Here is a 19,230-nt window from a genome sequence, read left to right on the forward strand (position 1 = left end):
TGACTATTAACTCAATCTCTAGCTCTTTTCCCCTGCCTGGGGGTGGGCAGTGGGTCTGAAAGTTCTAAGCTTCTAATCATGGCTTTGTCTTTTTGGTGACCAGTCCCCATCTAGAAGTCCATCAAGAGTCACCTAGTTAGAACAAAATGCTCTACTATCACCTCGTTAGAACAAAATACTCTACGATCACCTAGGAAATTTCAGGGATTTAAGAGTTCTGTGTCAGGAATTGGGGTCCTGACACCGTTATCTTTTTTCTTTTGAGTTGGAGTCTCACTCTGTTTCCCAGGCTGAAGTGCAGTGTTTACCACAGCCTCCCCTTCTGGGGCTCGGTTGATCATTCCACCTCAGTCTCCTAAGTAGCTGTGACTACAGGTGTGTGCCCCCACACCTGGCTGATTTTTAAATGTTTTGTAGAGATGAGATCTTGCTATGTTGCCCAGGCTGGTCTCAAACTCCTGGGCTCAAGCGATCCTCCTGCCTTGGCTACCCAAAGGATGGTAGGCATGAGCCACCAAGCCCGACCATTAGCACCTTTATCACTTAGGACAAGACAAATATTTTAGGAGCTGTGTCAGGAACTGAGAATGAAGACCAAGATATATACATTTCTTGTTATGTCACAATATCACGGAGGCATCCTGACTGTGTCTTCCCTTCCCACTCACCCACCCCTAGCCACTGGGACTCACAGAGGAAGGAAACCTGAGATTTCCTCTCCCCGCCTGCCCCATTCCATTGCCACTACCCTAACTAAGCCGTCATCAGTTCTTCCTTGGTTGGTGGTAACTTCTCCCTCACTATATACAAGTTTACACTTGTTAGGATGGCATTCAAGCCCCCACAATGTCCTTTTCTCTTGTCTCTCTCCTCCTGCCTCCTCCCAGCCACCCTGGATGACAGATATTCACGTGCAGAACGATTCCTTCCTGCTGTTTTTTGTGCTGCTCCCCGCATCTCAGATGCCCTTGTCTCACTGCCATCTTTCAAACTCCTCATTATCCTTTGAGTGTCTTGTCCTCCAGATCTAACTTGAATGCCACCTCCTCCATGAGGACTTCCTTCCCACTCATCATCCTCAGAGTCAGCCATTCTTTTTTTGAGTGTTGTCCCGTCTTTCCATAGGCATTGAAGTTGCTAGTGGGCAGGCATGGTATTTATTTTTCCTATTATCCTTCTACCAGCATCAACCTCTGCCCTACATGCACTCACACAGACATGGCTTACAGATGGAGGGCTGCATGAGCTATTGAATTTCTTCCTTTCAGACATCACACCTCCTAGCCTCTTGCCCAGAGGAGGGCTTCCCCAGGAAACTGTAGGTCCTGCATTGTGGAAAGAGCACAGGATTGAAAATAAGAAGCTTTGGGCTCAAGTTTGCCATTTGAGTGACCTTGGGGTAGCCTGACAATACAATCTACCTTATAGATGTGCCACGAGGGTAGTCAGCACACAAAAGTGCTAAGTAGTGCTTGCATTCTATTCGAATGCGAGTTTTTATAGCATTAGTCATACTGGGTCTCAGGATCTGGGTTAGCTAGTAGGAAGCAATTTCAGCTGACCTCCCAGCTGGATGAGGACTTGGGTGTGATCCCAAGATGCCACGAGTGGTCTCACAGATCTGGAGAGGGATGAGCCCACACACCCCAGACCATCCAGCTTTCTTGGATAGATAGGGTTCAGTCTTGTAGCTCCAGAATTCTTTGTGTATATGGGCACTTGTTATCGTGGGCAGATGGGAAGCCAATCTCTTCCTTAAGACCACCAATGAATGCTTGGGTCATAGCAACCCTCTGTATTACCTTTTTTCCTTAAAAAAATTTTTTTTTATTGAAAAATAACTCACATAACAAAATTTGCCAAAGTGTACATTTAAAGTGTGATTTTGAGCATAACCATCACCACCATCTAATTCCATCATATTTCTAACTCCCCAGAAAGAAACCTTGTAACTATTAGCACTCAGTCCCGCTTCCCCTGTCTGCTCAATCTCTGGCAATCATGAATCTACTTTCTGTCTCTATGGGTTTGCAGTTCTGGGCGTCCCATATAACTGGAACCGCAGGTTGTGTGGCCTTTTGTGACTAGCTCCTTTTGCTAGTGTGTTTCCCAGGTTCATCTCTGCTGTAGCAGAGTGAGGAGTAGTACTTCAATCTTCCGTGGCTGACTAATATTCTGTTGTATGCATGTCCCACATGTTTCTTTATCCATCCGTCCATTGATGGGCGTTTGGGTTGTTTCCACTTTTTGAATGTTATGAATTATGTTCCTGTGGACACTTGTGTACAAGTTTTTGTGTGGACATATGTTTTCAGTTCTCTTTCGATTCCTAGAGGTAGGGAAGGTTACTTGGCGTTACTGGGGAACTCTGGGTTTAGCATTTTGAAGAATTGCTGGACTGGTTTCCAAAACAGCCACACCATTTTACACTCCCACCAGCAGCCTGTGAGAACTCTTTGGTCCTCCTTACACTGGAGTCAGCCCTTGCTTGCCTCATCATTCTGAACTCGAGATGCCCAGGAGAGAGAATTCTGCAGCCAGCTTTCACCTATCCCTTTCCCATAGTCACGGTTATGTAAGACAACAAGCTTTGCAAACTTTAATTGTCTGAAAAGCACACTCGGACCCTTGGTGCAAGCAGAATGATTTATCTTCCTTGCTATGGGGAAAATTCAGTCTCAATCCTTCTGGCCGAGGAGGAGCCATATGTGGCTAGAGATCAGTGTTTGTTCGGCTGGTGAGCACAGAAGAGAGCGGCTGCTTGCACAGAAGTGTTCTTATTACGGAGATCCTGCCAGGCGTGAGTCTACACAGCCTCTTAATGCATCCTCAGGCTTCCTGGCAGGGAGCTGGCACTGCTCCTGTGGATGTCTGGGGCATGAGGCTGGAGAGACATCTGTCCAGGTGGGCAAAGATGGGGGCTCAGGTGCTTCCTCTGGGGTGCTCCACTGGATAACAGGCCAATGTTCACTGTCTTGTTCACGAAGGCCTGGGATCAGAGATTCCCTGACCTCACTCACAGCTATTCTGCTGAGACTGGTACATGAGAGGGCTCTGTAGGCGATGGCTCAGACTCTCTGGCCTAGACAAGGAAGGGTTTGTTTGCACAGCATCTGGATACAGAGTGAGGTCATTCAGGAAGGTGGGGTGGGAAGGCGATTGCTAACCCCAAAGGATTCCCTTATGAAGAAGAAAAATTACCAGCTGTGCTGATTCTGCGATTGGATGGAAGGGCTTGCTCATTTCAGGCTAAGGGGAATGTTTCTGGGAGGTGCAGAGGAGGAACAGAGCCAGGGAAAACAATCCCACGAGATCCTGGTTGATGAACGAATGACCCCTGATGACCACGCCTGGTCCACTGTGCCTGGCAACACTGGGTGTCTTATACCTCTGGGTGTTTATTCATGCAACAAATATTTATTGAGTTCCTACTGTGTTTCAGGAGCTTTCTAGGACTCAGGAACACAACTGTGAACAAAACAAACACAGATAATTATCCCTGTGGAGATCAGAGCTTGGGGGTATGGAGAGGTATTAATTAAATGGTTGCAGAAGTCAGTATTGAGCAGGGTCTTGCAGGTTTCTCTGACAGTGAATAAGAGAGGAAATGGTTTAATATGGGGGGGTTGTCTGGAAAGCCTTTTCTGGGGCACCTAGGTCTGAGGGATAAGCAGGGCTGGAGGCGGGGAGGAGGGGAAAGGGGAGGGGAGAGCAGATCAGGCACAAGCCACAGCAGGTGCAAAGCCCTGAAGTGGGACAGAACACAATATTCCAGGAACAGAAAGAGCCTGAAGGGGAGAACTGAGAGGGAGGAGAGTCGTGAGAGACAAGGTGGAGAGTTGCCAGGGCCAGCCTTTTAGGGTCGCAAGGACCTCCTGGTTTCTCTTCTAAGAGCAGGGGGCAGCCACTGAGGGGTTTCAAGCTTGGCAGTGACAAGGTCAGATGTGTGATGACTACTCTGCTTTGACAGAATGGAGTCATGGTTTTGGTGTTAGGAGTAGATGGGGCCACCCAAGTGAGACCAGGGTCAACTTTGTGGGCTGGTGAAAATGTGAGTGTGAACACTGGATGAACTTAACAGTGGGCAGTCATCAACTCAAGGGAAAAGTGGTATTGAGGGCATCAGGGGCCCTCTGATGCTAACTTGATCCTCTGAGGTCATTTTGACCTTAATTTCTGATGAAACCTGGGAAACCACATTTTTTTTCCTGAACACCTGGGGAACTGCCCTTCTTTCTGCTTGCTCAGCCCTTCCCATCTAGTTAAGTGCCTAACACGTGGACTGTCACTGGCTTAGAAGGTCAGCCTGGAGGCCTCAGAGGTCGGCTGGTCCAGAACTTATCAGAGGGTGGTCCTTGGACCCCTGTATTAGCATCATCTTTGGGGTAACTGCAGAATCTTGAGTGTTACCTCAGACCTCTTGACTCAAAGCTGGTTTTGGGGGGGCAGTGGCAAGGGGTTGGTGGTAGAACCTTTTAGAGAATCAGCATTTTAAGCAAGTGCTCCAGGGGATTCTTGGGTACACTGTGTTAATTTCCTGTGGCTTCTGTAACAAATGACCACAAATGCAGTGGCTTAAAGCAACAGAAATATATTCTCTCACTGTTCTGGAGGCCAGAAATTCCAAACCTTGCTTCACTGGGCTGAAATCAAGGTGTGATCAGGGCCACATTCCTCCAGAGGCTCTGGGAAGTATCCGTTCCTTGCCTCATGGCTTCTGTGGCTGCTGGAATTTCTCAGCATGGGGCAGGTCTCTCTGACCTCTGCCCATCTGATCACATCATCCTCTCCTCTTCCGTCTGTGGCCAAATCTTCCTCACATGAGTACTGAGGGTCAGGATCACCTCATCTCGAGATCCTTAACTTAATCTATCTGCAAAGACTCTTTTCCTAAAAGTAACATTTACAGGTTCCCAAGATTAGGGCCTGGTATCTTTGGGGCACTATTTTCCTGTCTGTCACAAATACTGAAGTTCTAAAATCATTGATATGGCCCATGACCTCAGGGTAGAGTAGGAAGAGGAAATTGGAGCCTAAAGAAAAGGAACCAATCCAAGGTCACACAGCTCGTAATTCACTTCTGAGATTTGTACCAAGACTCCTGATTCCCAGGCATTTCTGGGAATCCAGGCACCAAAGGATAATGACATTGGACATTTTTACTGAATGCTTCTTAGGTACAATGCTAAACAAATCACATGTGCTATCTCATCAGTCTTCTAAACAACATTTGAGATAGATTCTCCTGTGGTCTTCCACTTTACAGATGAAAAAAAATAAGGGGAAAAGAGGTTAAATAGCTTGCCCAAGTTGTTAGAGCTAATTACTGGTGGAGTTGGGATAGGAACCCCGGCAGTCAGAGGCCAAAATCTTCATTCACATGTAGAACAACATCCAGTCAGACTTATTCCAAATCTACCATGTCGATCACAATTCTCTGATGTTTTTTGCCTTCCTAGGACATATGGAAGCAAACTTCTCTGCAAGGAAAGGAGACCCCTTTAACCATTTTCTCTTCTGCTCAGAACCATGACAAGCCTTCTCGTCTCAGTCAGTAGGCCCAATGCAAGGCAAGCAAAGAGGTGGGGGTGAGGGTGATGGAGTAGACACGGAAGGGAGCTGACCAGGTGTCCGGATCTTAGTAAGTTTATTAGGCTAATGGGCTGGGATGGGCCCTGGAAGGCTCCCAGCCTCCAAATTGTCTGTGAAAGGCAGAAGGAGAAGGTGGGGCTGTTTCATTTGCACCCTGGGTACATATTTGTTCCTGGCCTGACTCACTTCCTTCTGGAACAGGGCCTGGGGTAAAATGTTTGCCTGTTCCACCTCCCTCGGTGCTGACTTATAGCAACCCTCCCAGTGGGGCAGGTGTCTGAGAGTACAGAGCAGTCCTGCTCACCTGTCCACCCCTACAGAGCCCACGGCCATGGCAGCCCAGGTGGCCGGCATATCCAGGCAGCGTGCAGCCGCTGAGGGTCTTGGCTCCAACCAGAAAGCTGTGAAATACTTGGGCCAGGACTTTGAGACTCTGAGGCAACAGTGCTTGGATTCAGGGGTCCTGTTTAAGGACCCTGAGTTTCCAGCATGTCCATCAGCTTTGGGCTACAAAGATCTTGGACCACATGCCCTCCAAACTCAAGGCATCATCTGGAAGCGGCCCACGGTAAGAAAGTTGCTGTTGAGTGACACAAGGGGTGGAGAGTCCTTGAATCTGGTCAGGAGGAGTTGAAGGAGGTTCATGGCTATGGATCTTACATTTCTGGATTGCATATTTCAGACCCCCTAATCCCTGCCACCTTTGAAAATCTTGTTTAGAAGCAGTGAGATTTAGACGGAGGAGCACGGATGGACTTCAGAACTAGGCAAGCTGGATCTGAATCTCTGCCTGTGTGGCCTTGGGCCGGTAAAGTCTGTGAGCCTCAGTATTCTCATCTGTAAGATAGTATTTACTGGCACCTTGTTTTTTAGTGTTGGCATGAGAATTAGAGATACATCTCAGAGTATAGTGCCTGGAACAAAACAGGCACAGTACACATAGTAGTTATCACTGGACAGGCCTCCTGGGTTGGTGTACAATGGACAAATCAATGCTAGATGTAGTCAGCCCTTGGGTAAATTATGACAACATCATTTGCTGAAAGGGGCAGGGTGTTTAAGGTCATGAATGGTCATTGTTCCATCAGCTCTAGAAAGTGGAGGGGTGGAAGCCTGGCTCTGTGGAGACAGATGGAAGTCAGGGGCTGCTGGATGCTGTCATTCCCCAGAACTCAATGGCAGTGGGTGGAGAACTGTCCTCTGAAAACCCAGGCCCATAACCTAACTATGCCTACTGAATGTCAAGGGATTTAACTTGTCAAGTGATTTAACCTCAGGGACAAGACCCCCATCCACACAGAGTTGTTGTAAGAACACCCCTCAGAAGTGCTGTGTTTAGTGTCGGGCACACAACAGTGTCTCAGAAGAGGGGCTATGAAATAGACATGCCCAGGACACCTTTTGTCTTCTCAACCGTGGTAGGGAAATCAAGTCATGGTTTCTATTTTTTTTTTGGCAGAGGTTGAAAAGGGAAGACAAGGAGAGAATAATTCTTTTAAAATGGCCCAAACCATCATTTAACTCCAGCTCTTTGCCTCTTTTGTTTTCATCCTATTGATTTTTTTCACAACAGTTTCCACCTCTGAGAATAACTCCTTGGCCAGGCCTTCTTCCTGTCCACCATGGTCCATCTTCCCATCCCCCTCTGAAACCTCTGGGGTTTCCCTGGCATGTTGATGAAATCCAGGCTGGGAATTATGGTTTTATATTCCATTTCAAGAGTTGACAGCCACATTTCATTTTAACAGACAGTTTTTGTGAGCCTCTGTTTTGTGCCAGGCATTGGCTCTTGACTGTTTGGGAAGGTTGTCAGGGAGTCAGAGAGAAAGAGAAGAGAGCTGTGGTCTCAGCTCTGATGGAGATTATGGGAAGACAGGGTTGAATGAAGGACTGAGGGCAAAATGAAGTAAGTACTTGACAGAGGCATAAATGATGGGCCATCAGAACCTGGGCTGTTACCACAGAATGATGAACAGCCTTAGGGAGGCGTGGGATCCAGAATCCCAGGGGCTTGGGAGGGGAAGCAGAGAACAGGGAGGGAGAGAATGTTTCCTTTAGTGACCAAAGTCAGACATCCACTTTTCTTCTTCCTTCTAAATTCTCCAACCGTATTGCCCATTCTCCTCCAGACTGAGTTTTCCTGGGGTCACTGTCCACGGAAATGCAGTAGTTGTAGACTGGGTGTGCTGATTGTGCCTGTCCATGGGAGTAATAAAATCCAGAGGAGGAGGCAGTGGAACATGATTCATGTGGAATGTAGAATTGAAGGGCTCTGACCAAGAGTTGTCAAGTGTGTGTTGAATAAATAAATATGTGTCAACATGTAGCCTCTTCATCCATAATCATCAACAAGGGCTGATTTGGCTATGCTCATGCTCATACTGGAAGGAGGATATAGCTTTATCCCATTAGAGGATATAGCTTTATCCTCGAGGGTCTTTCAGATGATTGAATAAACTCCTGGGTTGGAAAAGATTCTGATTCTATCTCTATTGGGGATGTGTGCTGGATCCTGGGAAAATTTGCCTGTTCCGACATGTTTTATTTTATTCTTCTCAAGAAACCTCTCAGGGGCTTACAAGCAGATTGGGATGTCCTGAAGTGAGGTGCACTACAAGGTCACTTGTTGCATTTACTGATTGATTAATTTTTAGACTGTGGTAAGATACACATAACGTAACCTTTACCATCTTAACCCCTAAAAAATGTGCAGTTCGGTGGCATTAAGTACATCCCCTTTGCTATGCAGTCACCGCCACCCTCCATCTCTAGAACTTTTTTCATCTTGCAAAACTGAAACTCAATACCCACTAAACAACTTCTCATTCCTTCTCCTGTTTCTGGCAACCACCATTCTGTCTCTATGAATTTGATGCTACTAGGCATCTCATATAAGTGGAATCATACGGTATTTGCCTTTTTGTGACTGACTGGCTTAGTTAACTTTGGGATAATGTCCTCAAGATCCATCCAGGTTGTAGCCTGTGTCAGAATTTTCTTCCTTTTTAAGGGTGAGCAGTATCCTGTGGTATGTCTAGATCACATTTTGTTTATTTATCTGTTGGCAGACACTTGTGTCGCCTCCACCTTTTGGCTACTGTGGATTATGCTAGGAGTACAAACATTTCTTCAAGACCCTGCTTCCAGTTCTTTTTGTTATATGCCCAGCAGTGGAATTGCTGGATCACATGGTAAGTCTATTTTCAAGTTTTTGAGAAACTGTCACACTGTTTTAAATGGTGGTTGCACCATTTTACATTCCCACCAATAAGGATTCCAGTATCTCTACATCCTTGCCAACACTTGTTATTTTCTGTGTTTTTGATAGTAGCCAACCTAATGAGTGTGAGGTGGTATCTCATGATGGCTTTGATCGCATTTCCCTAAAACTTAGTGATGCTGAGCATCTTTTCATATGCTTATTGACCATTTGTAGATCTCCTATGAGAAATGTTCTTTCAAGTCTTTGCCTATTAAGAAAAAAAATTGGTTGTTTGCTTTTTTGTTTCACTGCTGCATTAGAGGATGACTTGGTACTTCCTTGGTCTTGGAGGCTTTAAGCCAGTTGTCCAGATGTGACTCATGATTCTTGTTCCCATATAGATGTTAATTTTTACTTGCCTTTGAGGGAAAGGAGACGAGATAAAAGGAGTGGGGATATATATATATCTGCTCTAAGAATAAATAAAGCTTGATATGTAGATGTTTTCTAGAATCATAAAATTTGACATCTTGCCCCTGCTGGGTGTTTCTGCCTACCCATAAGCTATTGAGCAAAAGGTTTGCTTGGGTGTTGTCTCAAGGGCTAGAGGACAAGTTTGCCCAGAGGAAGGTCTCAAGGTCAAGCATGGGATTTCAGTGTTTTACAATCCTAAGGCCATTGTATCTGCCAGTGTTGGGCAGGAGCCACAATCCTATCACAAACAACACAGCTGGCCTCGAGAGCTTAGGGCGTGTTCTCAGCAGCTGCGTTTTCACATCCTCACTTCCTGGCATCCTCACTTCCTGGCATCCCCTCTGTGCTTGGTTGATGTCCAGTCCAGACCCCTCCTGTGTGAGGAATGCTCAGTGTGAGTGGCCCTGGTGCAGCTCAGTCAATGATATTCTTCTCTGAAGTGTCCACTTTTTGGTCAATTAAACAGCTTATTGATCTTGAGGAGAAATACAGTGAGATAGAAGTGAGGCAATGTCAGCTGCATAACAAGGATTCACGTTAATAGAAACGTCAAGGGGTTGAATTGCTGGGAGGTTAGGGTAAGGGTGAGGGCAAGTGGTCTCCGTTTGCAGCTTCCCCTCCTTTACAATCAACTCCCTCTTAGGTTAGCAAATCTGGAGTTTTCAATTCAGCTGTGATTTATTGCTTACTGGTCAGGTGCTAGAGAGGAGTCCTTGTGAAGCACCAGCTAGTCAGGGAGAGCGACAAATGGACAAATGGACAATTGAGAGGCAGCAGAGAGGTTAAACATGTGACTCATGGCCTCAGGCATCAGGTAGAGCATCGTTCTGATCCTCTTTCTGACATTTACTATCAAAAGGTCTGTGAGGAAGTTATTAACCTCCCTAAGACTCAGTTTTCTCAGCTATAAAGTGGGGACAATAATATTACCCATCCCATTGGGTTTTTTGGAGGCTTGAAAGGGAAAATGGGACAATCCAACTATGATTACAAGACAATGTCCGGAGGGTGACCTATAAATATGAACAAAATGTACTGGAAGTTCAGGAGAAGATGCAGTTAAATTTGACTGTGGGATAGGGGCATGTTAATGACTAGAGACACTGGAGCAGGGGTTGGTGGTAGAAGAGGATTGGGATAGAGACCAAGCATAAGGCACAGGTGTGAGCAAAGGCACTGGGTTGTGACAGTGTATTCAGAGCAGTGTGCTCAGAAGAAGGCAGGAGTCCATTATGATTGGAGGAGAGAGAACACTGTGGGAAACAGAGAGTTGAAGCTAGAAACTTCCAGATCCTAGAGGGACTGGAGTGCTGGGCCAAGTCATACGGCTACAGTGGATGGAGACGATGACGTGGATGGCAGCATCCCTGGGTTTCCAGAAAGTGCACAGTCAGAGCTTCTGAAAATCTTGACTATCAGGCATGGTCTAGCGCCTAGGGAGAGCAATGTTGCCAAGAAGCCATCATCACTGGGAATGTTTAAGTCACTTTCTATCTGGGATTCCTTACTGTTTTCTGTGTTTTGAGATCCTTACTTAAGAGGAAACATTATTACTAGAAAGACAGGATTGTTATTTTTTTCCCATTTAACAAATATCTATTGAGCATTTATACATGGCAGAACGTAAGATAATTATTTTATTTTTATTTTTTTTTGAGTTGGAGTCTCACTCTGTTGCCTAGACTGGAGTACAGTGGCCACTCCTGGCCACCGCAGCCTCGACCTGCTGGGCTCTGGCGATCCTTCCACCTCAGCCTTCCAAGTAGCTGGAACTACAGGTGCGCGCTACCAAGCCCGGCTAACTTTTTGATTTATTGTAGAGATGAGGTCTCGCCAAATCGCTGAGGCAGTTCTCGAACCCACGGGCTCAGGCAATCCACTCACCTCAGCCTCCCAAAGGCACAGGATTACAGGCTGAGCCACCGAGCCTGGCAATTTTTTTATTTTAAAATTTTTATTTTAAATATGTGGGATACAATTCAGGGTTAGGATGCAAATGTTCATTATGCAGGTACCCTTGTTGATGAGGTGTGCCCCTTACTCCCCTGGCAGTTTCCCAGTATACCAATCTCTTTCTTATAGTAGTTTAAGAGTTGTTCAAGTTCCACTTATGGTGAAAACTTGTGATACTCGGTTCTTTGTTTCTGTGATAGATCACTCAGTATTCTAGACTCTAAGTCCATCCAAGTTGCTGTGAAGTTCATTATTTTGTCCTTTTCTATGACTGTGTAATATTCCATTGTGTATATGTACCACATTAAAAAAAATCTAGTCCTCTTTTGATAGGTAGCACCGTTGGTTCCATGTTTTTGCTATTGTGAGTAATGCTGCAGTAAACATGTGTGTGCAGGTATCTTTTTCACAGATTGATTTGAGTTCCTCTGGGTATATTCGCAGTATGGGGGTTGCGGGGTCATACGGGAGGTCGATTTTTAGGTCTTTTAGGAATCACCAAACTGTTTTCCACAGAGGTTGTACTAATTTACACTCCTACCAACAGTGTAGAGTGTTCCCTTTTCCCTGCACTAAGATAATTTAAAAAAAAATTCTTTATTTTAGTAAAGATGGAGTCTTGCTATGCTTCCTAGGTGGGTCTCAAACTCCTGGCCTCAAGTAGTCCTCCTGCCTCAGTCTCCCAAAATGCTAGAATTACAGGCCTGAGTCATCATGCCCAGCCAAAAAGATAAAATTAAGAAAGAGAAAAACTCAATATAGATGAAATTAGAAGAGAAACTAATACTATTTATAGTCATCTAAATTATTGGTACATAATACAGAAATAAAAACATAGATCTAAAATTCTAAATTATCTCACATTATGTAGGAGGAGAAGTAGAAGGATCTGAAGGATAATAGATACTGATTGGCTTAGGTTTTGGTATTAAATGTCAATAAAGTATTAAAACTCTGGCAGGATATTCATATAGGTAATACATATGTATTTTTAAATGTCAATAACTTTGGTGGTAAAATTACACGGATGCATTGTGTACTGGTGAAGAAGTCTGGGCTTTAAGTGTACCTGCCACCCTGTCCTGTGCACATTGTATCCCATAGGTGATTTTTCATTCCATCCTTCCCCTTCTGAGTCTTCAATGCCCGTGATGCCATTCTTTATGCTTTTGCATATCTGTAGTTTATCTCCCACTTATAAGTGAGAACACACAGTGTTTGACTTTCCGTTCCTGCGTTGCTTCATTTTGGATGATGATTTCCAATTCCATCAAGTTGTTGCAAAAGACATTATTTCATTTTTTTATGGCTGAATAGTATTCAATGGCATATATATATATATTATATATGTGTGTTATATATAGATATATCTCCGTATAACATTTTCTTTATCCACTGATCAGTTGCTAGGCATTAGGTTGATTCCACATTTTGCAATTGTGAGTTGTGCTGCAATGAACATCTTTTTTGTGCAAGGATCTTTTTTGTATAACAACCTCTGTTCCTTTGGGTAGATACCAAGCAGTGGGATTGCTGGATTGAATGGTAGATCTACTTTAAGTTCTTTGAGAAATCTCCATACTGATTTCCACAGAAGTTGTACTAATTTACAATCCCACCAACAGTCTATAAATGTTCCCTTTTCACAGCATTTGCACCAATATCTATAGTTTTTTGATTTTTAAATAATGGTCTAGTGTAAGGTGGTATCTCATTGTGGTTTTAATTTGCGTTTCTCTGATGAGTGATATTGAACATTTTTTCATGTTTGCTAGCCATCTGAGAGATGTTTGTTTATGATATTTGCCGGCTTTTTAATGGGGTTATTTGCTTTTTTTCTTGCTGATTTGTTTCAGTTCTTTGTAGATTCTGGATATTAGTCCTTTTTTGGATGTATAGTTTGTGAATATCTTCTGCCATTCTATAGGTCATCTACTTGCTCTATTGATGATTTCTTTGGCAGTACAGAAGCTTTTTGGTTTAATTAAGCCCCATTTGTTTATTTTTATTTTTATTTTTATTTTTTGTTGCATTAGCTTTTGAAGTCTTAGACACAAATTCTTTGCCTAGGCGAATGTCCAGAAGAGTTTTTCCTAGGTTTGCTTTTAGGATTTTTATGGTTTCAGGTCTGACATTTAAGTCTTTAATTCATCTTGAGTTAATTTTTGTATATGGTGAGAGATAGGGGTCAAGTTTCGTTTTTCTGCATGTAGCTATCCAATTTTTCCAGCACCATTTGTTACGTAGGATGTCTTTCCCCAGTGCATGTTTTTGTCTGCTTTGTCAAAAATCAGTTCATTGTATGTATTTGGGTTTATTTCTGGATTCCTTATTCTTTATCTCATTAGTTTATATGTTTGCTTTTGGACGCATACCATGCTGTTTTGGTTACTATAGTCTTGTAGTATAATTTGTAGTCAGGTAATGTGACACCTCCAGCTTTGTTCTTTTTGCTTAGGATTGCTTTGGCCATTCTGTCTCTTTTTTTGCTTCCATATGAATTTTAAGGATTTTTTTTCTAATTCTGTGAAAAATGGTGTTGGCAGTTTGATAAGGATTGCATTGAATCTATAGATTACTTTGGGTAATGTGGTCATTTTAACAATGTTGACTCTTCCAATCCATGAGCATGGGATGTTTTTCCATTTGTTTGTGTCTTCTACAGTTTCTTTCATCAGTGTTTTGTAGTTCTCCTTGTAGAGAGCTTTCACCTCCTTGGTTAAATATACTCCTAGGTATTTTAACTTTTTAGCTGCTATTGTAAATAGAATTGAGTTCTTGATTTGATTCTCAGCTTGGCTGCTATTGGTATATAGCAGTGCTATTGATTTCTGTGTGTTGATTTTGTAGCCTGAGACTTTATGACTTGATTGCTGTCATGAAAGAAAAAAAAGTAGTGTTCTAAGTGTGAGCAGGTGGGTGCCTGCCTCTTCACTGGGTCTGTCTGTTTTAAAACTATCTGCCTGCCAATTACTTTGTATCTCTGATCTAGGTTTCCACAGGTAGTTATCAATGAAGAGAAGACTTGAGGCAAGTACTTTGGGCAAAATACTGAGATGCAACCCCCTTGCAAAGCTGAGGGCTTTCTGTAGTCCCTGAAAGAGTCATACAACATATTAATCATGGCATTTCTTGGTGGTTTTTTTCTGAGGATGGGGCATTTTGAATTATACTAATGAATAACATGTAGCAAAATGAACATTCTATCTACCTGTACATCACTTAGAACTATTCTGGATATAGCACTTTAAATTGTTTATAGTCTTTGCCAATCATTCTATCTTCCAACTCAAACTCAAAATTTCAGCAGACTGGTAGACCTATTAGATATGAGTATAATGAAATTATATCTCATGACCAATGCAACATAGGTAACTGAATACATGGCTCAAGGAGTTATTTTGGAAGCATCAGCATATTATATAGTTAATACTTAAAGCCGTAGATTTGAATGATGTCATCAAGAGAGAATCTTAGGGTCATATTATTACTGTATGAAATGGGATCACTGCAGAGGGCTGAGGCGCAGGCTCAGGGGTCTCCTGATTCTTTTCTGATTCTTAGGAGTGAGCAGAGCAGAGGGACCCATGGAGGAGACTGAGAAGTGTTCAGAGAGATGAAGAGAAAATCAAGAGTGAGTAAGGATACGGAAGTCAAGGGAGGAGAGTTTTCAGAGGCAGAGAATAGCCAATAATATCAAAAGTTAAAGAGCAGTCAATAAGACTGGGATGGAAAAATACTCATTCTGTGATTATTGGTGACTTGGATGTAAGGAGTTTCAGGGAGTTGTGGAGGTAGAAGTCAGATTTCAGGAGATTGATGGAAGAATGGCTGATAAGGATTAGGAGAGTATTTTAAGGGAGATTTTCTTTTTCTTTTTGCATTTTATTGGTTTTTATGTTTAAAAGTCTCATCTGTTCAAGCAGTGTATTCAATGCTACAAGTACAGTTGAAATAAGTGAAGACTCCAATAGACAAAATGAGTCCTACAATATATTGAAAAATCTTTAGCAAGCTGTGTAATTATCTACAAGTTTATTTACACATTAGTTGACTTCTTAGTTGTCCTGTTTCTTTTTTCTTTTTTTTTGAGTTGGAGTCTCACCCTGTCGCCCAGACTGGAGTGCAGTGGCCGCTCCCGACCACAGCCTCGACTTGCTGGGCTCCGGCGATCCTTCCAAGTAGCCCGAATTACAGGCATGTGCTACCATGCCCGGCTGATTTTTTGATTTATTGTAGAGATGAGGTCTCGCTGCCCAGGCGGGTTTCGAACCCGCGGTCTCAGGCAATCTACTCACCTCAGCCTCCCAAAGGCGCGGAATTACAGGCTGAGCCACCGAGCCCGGCTAGTTGTCCTGTTTCTTAAGAGAGTTTTTAAGAAAAGAGATTCTTCCAAACCCTTATTCAATGCATCCTCTTCCCTTCCCTCTTGATAAAGCAAACTCATCCTTTTTTAAGACAAAATTTAAATGGTTTTTGACTTTTTTGCTTATTAATTTTTCAAATTTCTATGCCTTATTGCCAAGAAAGGACAGTCTGGAGACTGGGAGCTCTTGATCAGTATTTGTAGCCACCTACTCAGAGGTCATCCCATTGGCAGGTGCCACTTCTCTCTTTAAATTGCCACCAGAGATCACAAAAGACTGAAAACAAAGTACAAAAAAACTAAGGGTTCATCACTAGAGGACTGGTTAAAATAGCTTGTGTTACTTTTAATAAAATTACAAAGCTCCATATGTCCTGAGAAAAGATGTACAAGACATATGTGATAACAAATACACATACTTTTATATCAGAAGTCAGTTTCTGGAAGGATACATAAGAAATGTTACCAACGCAGAATCTGTGGTGGAAGGGACTTTGTGTTTTACACCTTGATTTACAGTCCCTACATACAAATGAATTCTATTCCAAGAGCCCATGTGCAAGTCCAACTTGTTCGTTAAGTCCAACAAAGTTAGCCTAGGTACCCAACTTACATAATTGGCTATATAGTACTGCACTGTAATAGATTTATAATACTTTTCACACAAATAATACATAAAAAACAAACAAAAAAGAAGACATTTTTAATCTTACAGTACCTTGAAAAGTACAGTAGTACAGTACAGTGCAACAGCTGGCCTACAGGGGCTGGCTTGAGCAGGAGGAGAACCAGAGAAGGGAGAAAGGGGTGGGAGATGGTAGAACTGAGCGATCGTCAGGCATAGGAGATGGAGGGCAAGCTGCAAATTCACTTATGCCTGACGTTGATGGCACAGGTTCTGGTTCCTTAGTGGATTCAATTCTATTTACCTTCTTGAAAAAATGACTCAGTGATGTCTGGGTAGCAGCTCTTTTTTTCTCGTCATAGACGACATGGTAGCACTGGATTGCATTCTGAACGTCTGCTGCGGCCTTTGTGTACCATTCTACATTTGGGCCCTGTGCCTCAAAAACTAACAGTGCCTCCTCAGATAAAGAAAATCCCCTTGACATTTCCTGCGTTGTGAATCTCTTCGGTTCTTCGGTTATTTCTTCTTCCTCTTGTCTCTCTTTGTCCTTTCTCTGGGCCTCCGGTTCCATCAGGTGTTCACGAGTGAGCTCCTCGTGTTGCACAGTGAAGTCGTCCTCTTGCAGATGTAGCTCCAGCTTCTTGCTGAGGGTGACTAAGTTGCTGAAGACCTCTTTGGAATCTTCATCCATCTTCTCAAATCCATGAAAATTGTGAACAAACTGTGGGCAAATGTTCCTCCAAACCCCATTCACAGTGACAACTGTGACCTCACACCAAGAAAAGTCAGTATTTTTTTATGGCCTTGTTGATGATGATATAGTCCTTCCACAATTGTTGCAGGTTGATTTGTCACTTGCCTTTACTGCCTGACAAAAAGTGTGAAGTAAATAATATTTCTTGAAAGTCACTATAACTCCCTGGTCCATAGGTTGGATGATGACATAGCATTCGGCGGCAGATGTGCTACTTTGATGTTGGGATGAAAGTCGTTCATGAATGGGGGGTCGCCCAGAGTATTGTCAAGCAGCGGAAGAATGTTGAATGTGACGTTCTTCTCCAAGCAATATTTTTCTACTTCTGGGATAAAGTGGTGGAAAAACCAGTCCTGAAAAATGACCTGTGTAACCCAGACTTTGGGGTTATTCTTCCACACAACAGGAAAAGAGCCCTTGGCTATTTTTAAGGGCTCTTGGGTTCTCTGAATGATAAACTAAGAGAGGCTACAGCTTCAGTCACCAGGAGCATTGCCACCAAACAACAGAGTTAGCCTCTCCTTTGCTGCTTTATAACCTGGCATCAACTTTTCCTTCTTACTAATGTAACTTTGGTCTGGCATTCTCTTCCAGCACAGTCCTGTCTCTTCCACGTTAAAAACCTGCTTGGGGATTGGCAGTAGTGGGAAACTGCCAGGGGAGGGGGGGGCACACCTCATCAACAAGGGTACCTGCATAATGAACATTTGTATACCTAACCCTGAACTGTACCCCACATATTACAACAAACAAGCAAACAAACAAACAAGCACTTGCTTGGGTAAATACGTGCCTTCATCAATAATTGCTTGAAACATTTCAGGAAATTCTCAGGCAGCTACTGTATCTGCACAAACTACCTCATCACTTACTTTTATGTTGTGAAAGTTGAATTGAGCCTTGAACTGATGAAACCAGCCATGGCTGGCATTAAAAGATGCACCCTCTGATTCTTTGCCATGTTTCTTTGTCAAGTCTTCATAAAGGCTTTTAGCTTTCTCTTGAATCAGCATTATGCTGAGTGGGACTCGATCCTGATGCTGCTCTTGCATCTCACACATTGAGAAGTTTCTCCATCTTCTCTATCTCTTTTCTATGCTTTCTTGATATTATTGTCAACATCTTCAGCCCAGCAGAGGTCACATGTTCCATGATCTTGTCCTTGTTCTTTAGATTCATGCTGATGGTTGAACAAATCATGTTATAAGAATGAGTGACATCTGCCATCTTTTCTCCTCGCTCCACTCTTTCAATTATTTTCACTTTTATTTCCATCATTATGGCTTGATGCTTCTTAGCTGTACCAGCTACATTGCCACTGCTTTTATGCTCACTTCTGGACATCCTGGGTTTGAAATAAAGATATAGTACTACTGTACTCAATACAGTAAAGTACACAAAGGCACAATCACTTGGATGCACACATATGACACGTATGCCGGACATATGAACTAACTTACATAATTGAACAGGCAAACACAGGTTTATATCTTTGAAAGCTTGCAACTTTAAGGTTTATATGCAGTGGACTTACTGTGCTTGAAAAAAAAAAGCAGCCCAAAGGAGCTGTTTCTGTCATTTTGGCAGGAGCAGGCAGTCTTTTGAGGGCTGTAGGGCTGCCACTTGGAAGGCTCCGTCTCATACAGCAAAATCCTGGAATCCTGGTTCATGGCTCCACCCAGGTCATGTGTGGCCGCTCATGGTCAACCCTCCTGCTTTCTCATTTTTTTTGGAGTTGGAGTCTCACTCTGTCACCCAGACTGGAATGCAGTGCCACAGTGCTCCCAGTCACTGCAGCCTCTCCCTGCTGGGCTCCGGCGGTCCTTTCACTTCTGTCTTCCAAGTAGCTGGAACTACAGGCATGCATTACCACGCTTGGCTAATTTTTTTTGATTTATTGTAGAGATGTGCCTGTAATTCCGGCTACTTGGAAGGCTGAGGCGGAAGGATCGCCGGAGCCCATCAGGTCGAGGCTGTGGTGGCCTGGAGTGGCCACTGCAGTCCAGCCTGGGCGACAGAGTGAGACTCCAACTCAAAAAAAAATAAAATAAAATAAAAAATAAATCTACCATTTCTTCATCTCTGTGATGTAAGAATGAAATGATTCTCCCTCTTTGTGACCATGCTTTGATACAGTGCAACCTAAGCTGCCTCTGATTAAATGTAGACCGACTTGAAATTCTGCCCTATCCCCCTAGCAGTTTGCCTGGTGGAAAGGTAGACCCATTGCTTCTTTGAGAACCAACCCATAGATTGCTTCT

At 43.4% G+C, this 19,230-nt stretch overlaps 1 protein-coding gene across 1 annotated transcript in view; it reads left to right on the forward strand.

Moving 5' to 3' along the window:
- Positions 1 to 5,835: 5,835 nt before the first annotated feature.
- The window catches only part of CAPN8 (calpain 8), a gene marked incomplete at its 3' end in the record, with an annotated part of 73,213 nt that continues 59,818 nt past the window's right edge, over positions 5,836 to 19,230 (forward strand). The window contains exon 1 of the mRNA XM_008070064.2: positions 5,836 to 6,160. Within this exon, the coding sequence (XP_008068255.1) occupies positions 5,924 to 6,160 (237 nt within the window). The remainder of the gene's footprint in view (positions 6,161 to 19,230) is intronic.

This window comes from Carlito syrichta, unplaced genomic scaffold (assembly GCF_000164805.1).
Source record: "Carlito syrichta isolate Samal-C Ts95f unplaced genomic scaffold, Tarsius_syrichta-2.0.1 Scaffold312843, whole genome shotgun sequence".
Classification (NCBI taxonomy): domain Eukaryota; kingdom Metazoa; phylum Chordata; class Mammalia; order Primates; family Tarsiidae; genus Carlito; species Carlito syrichta.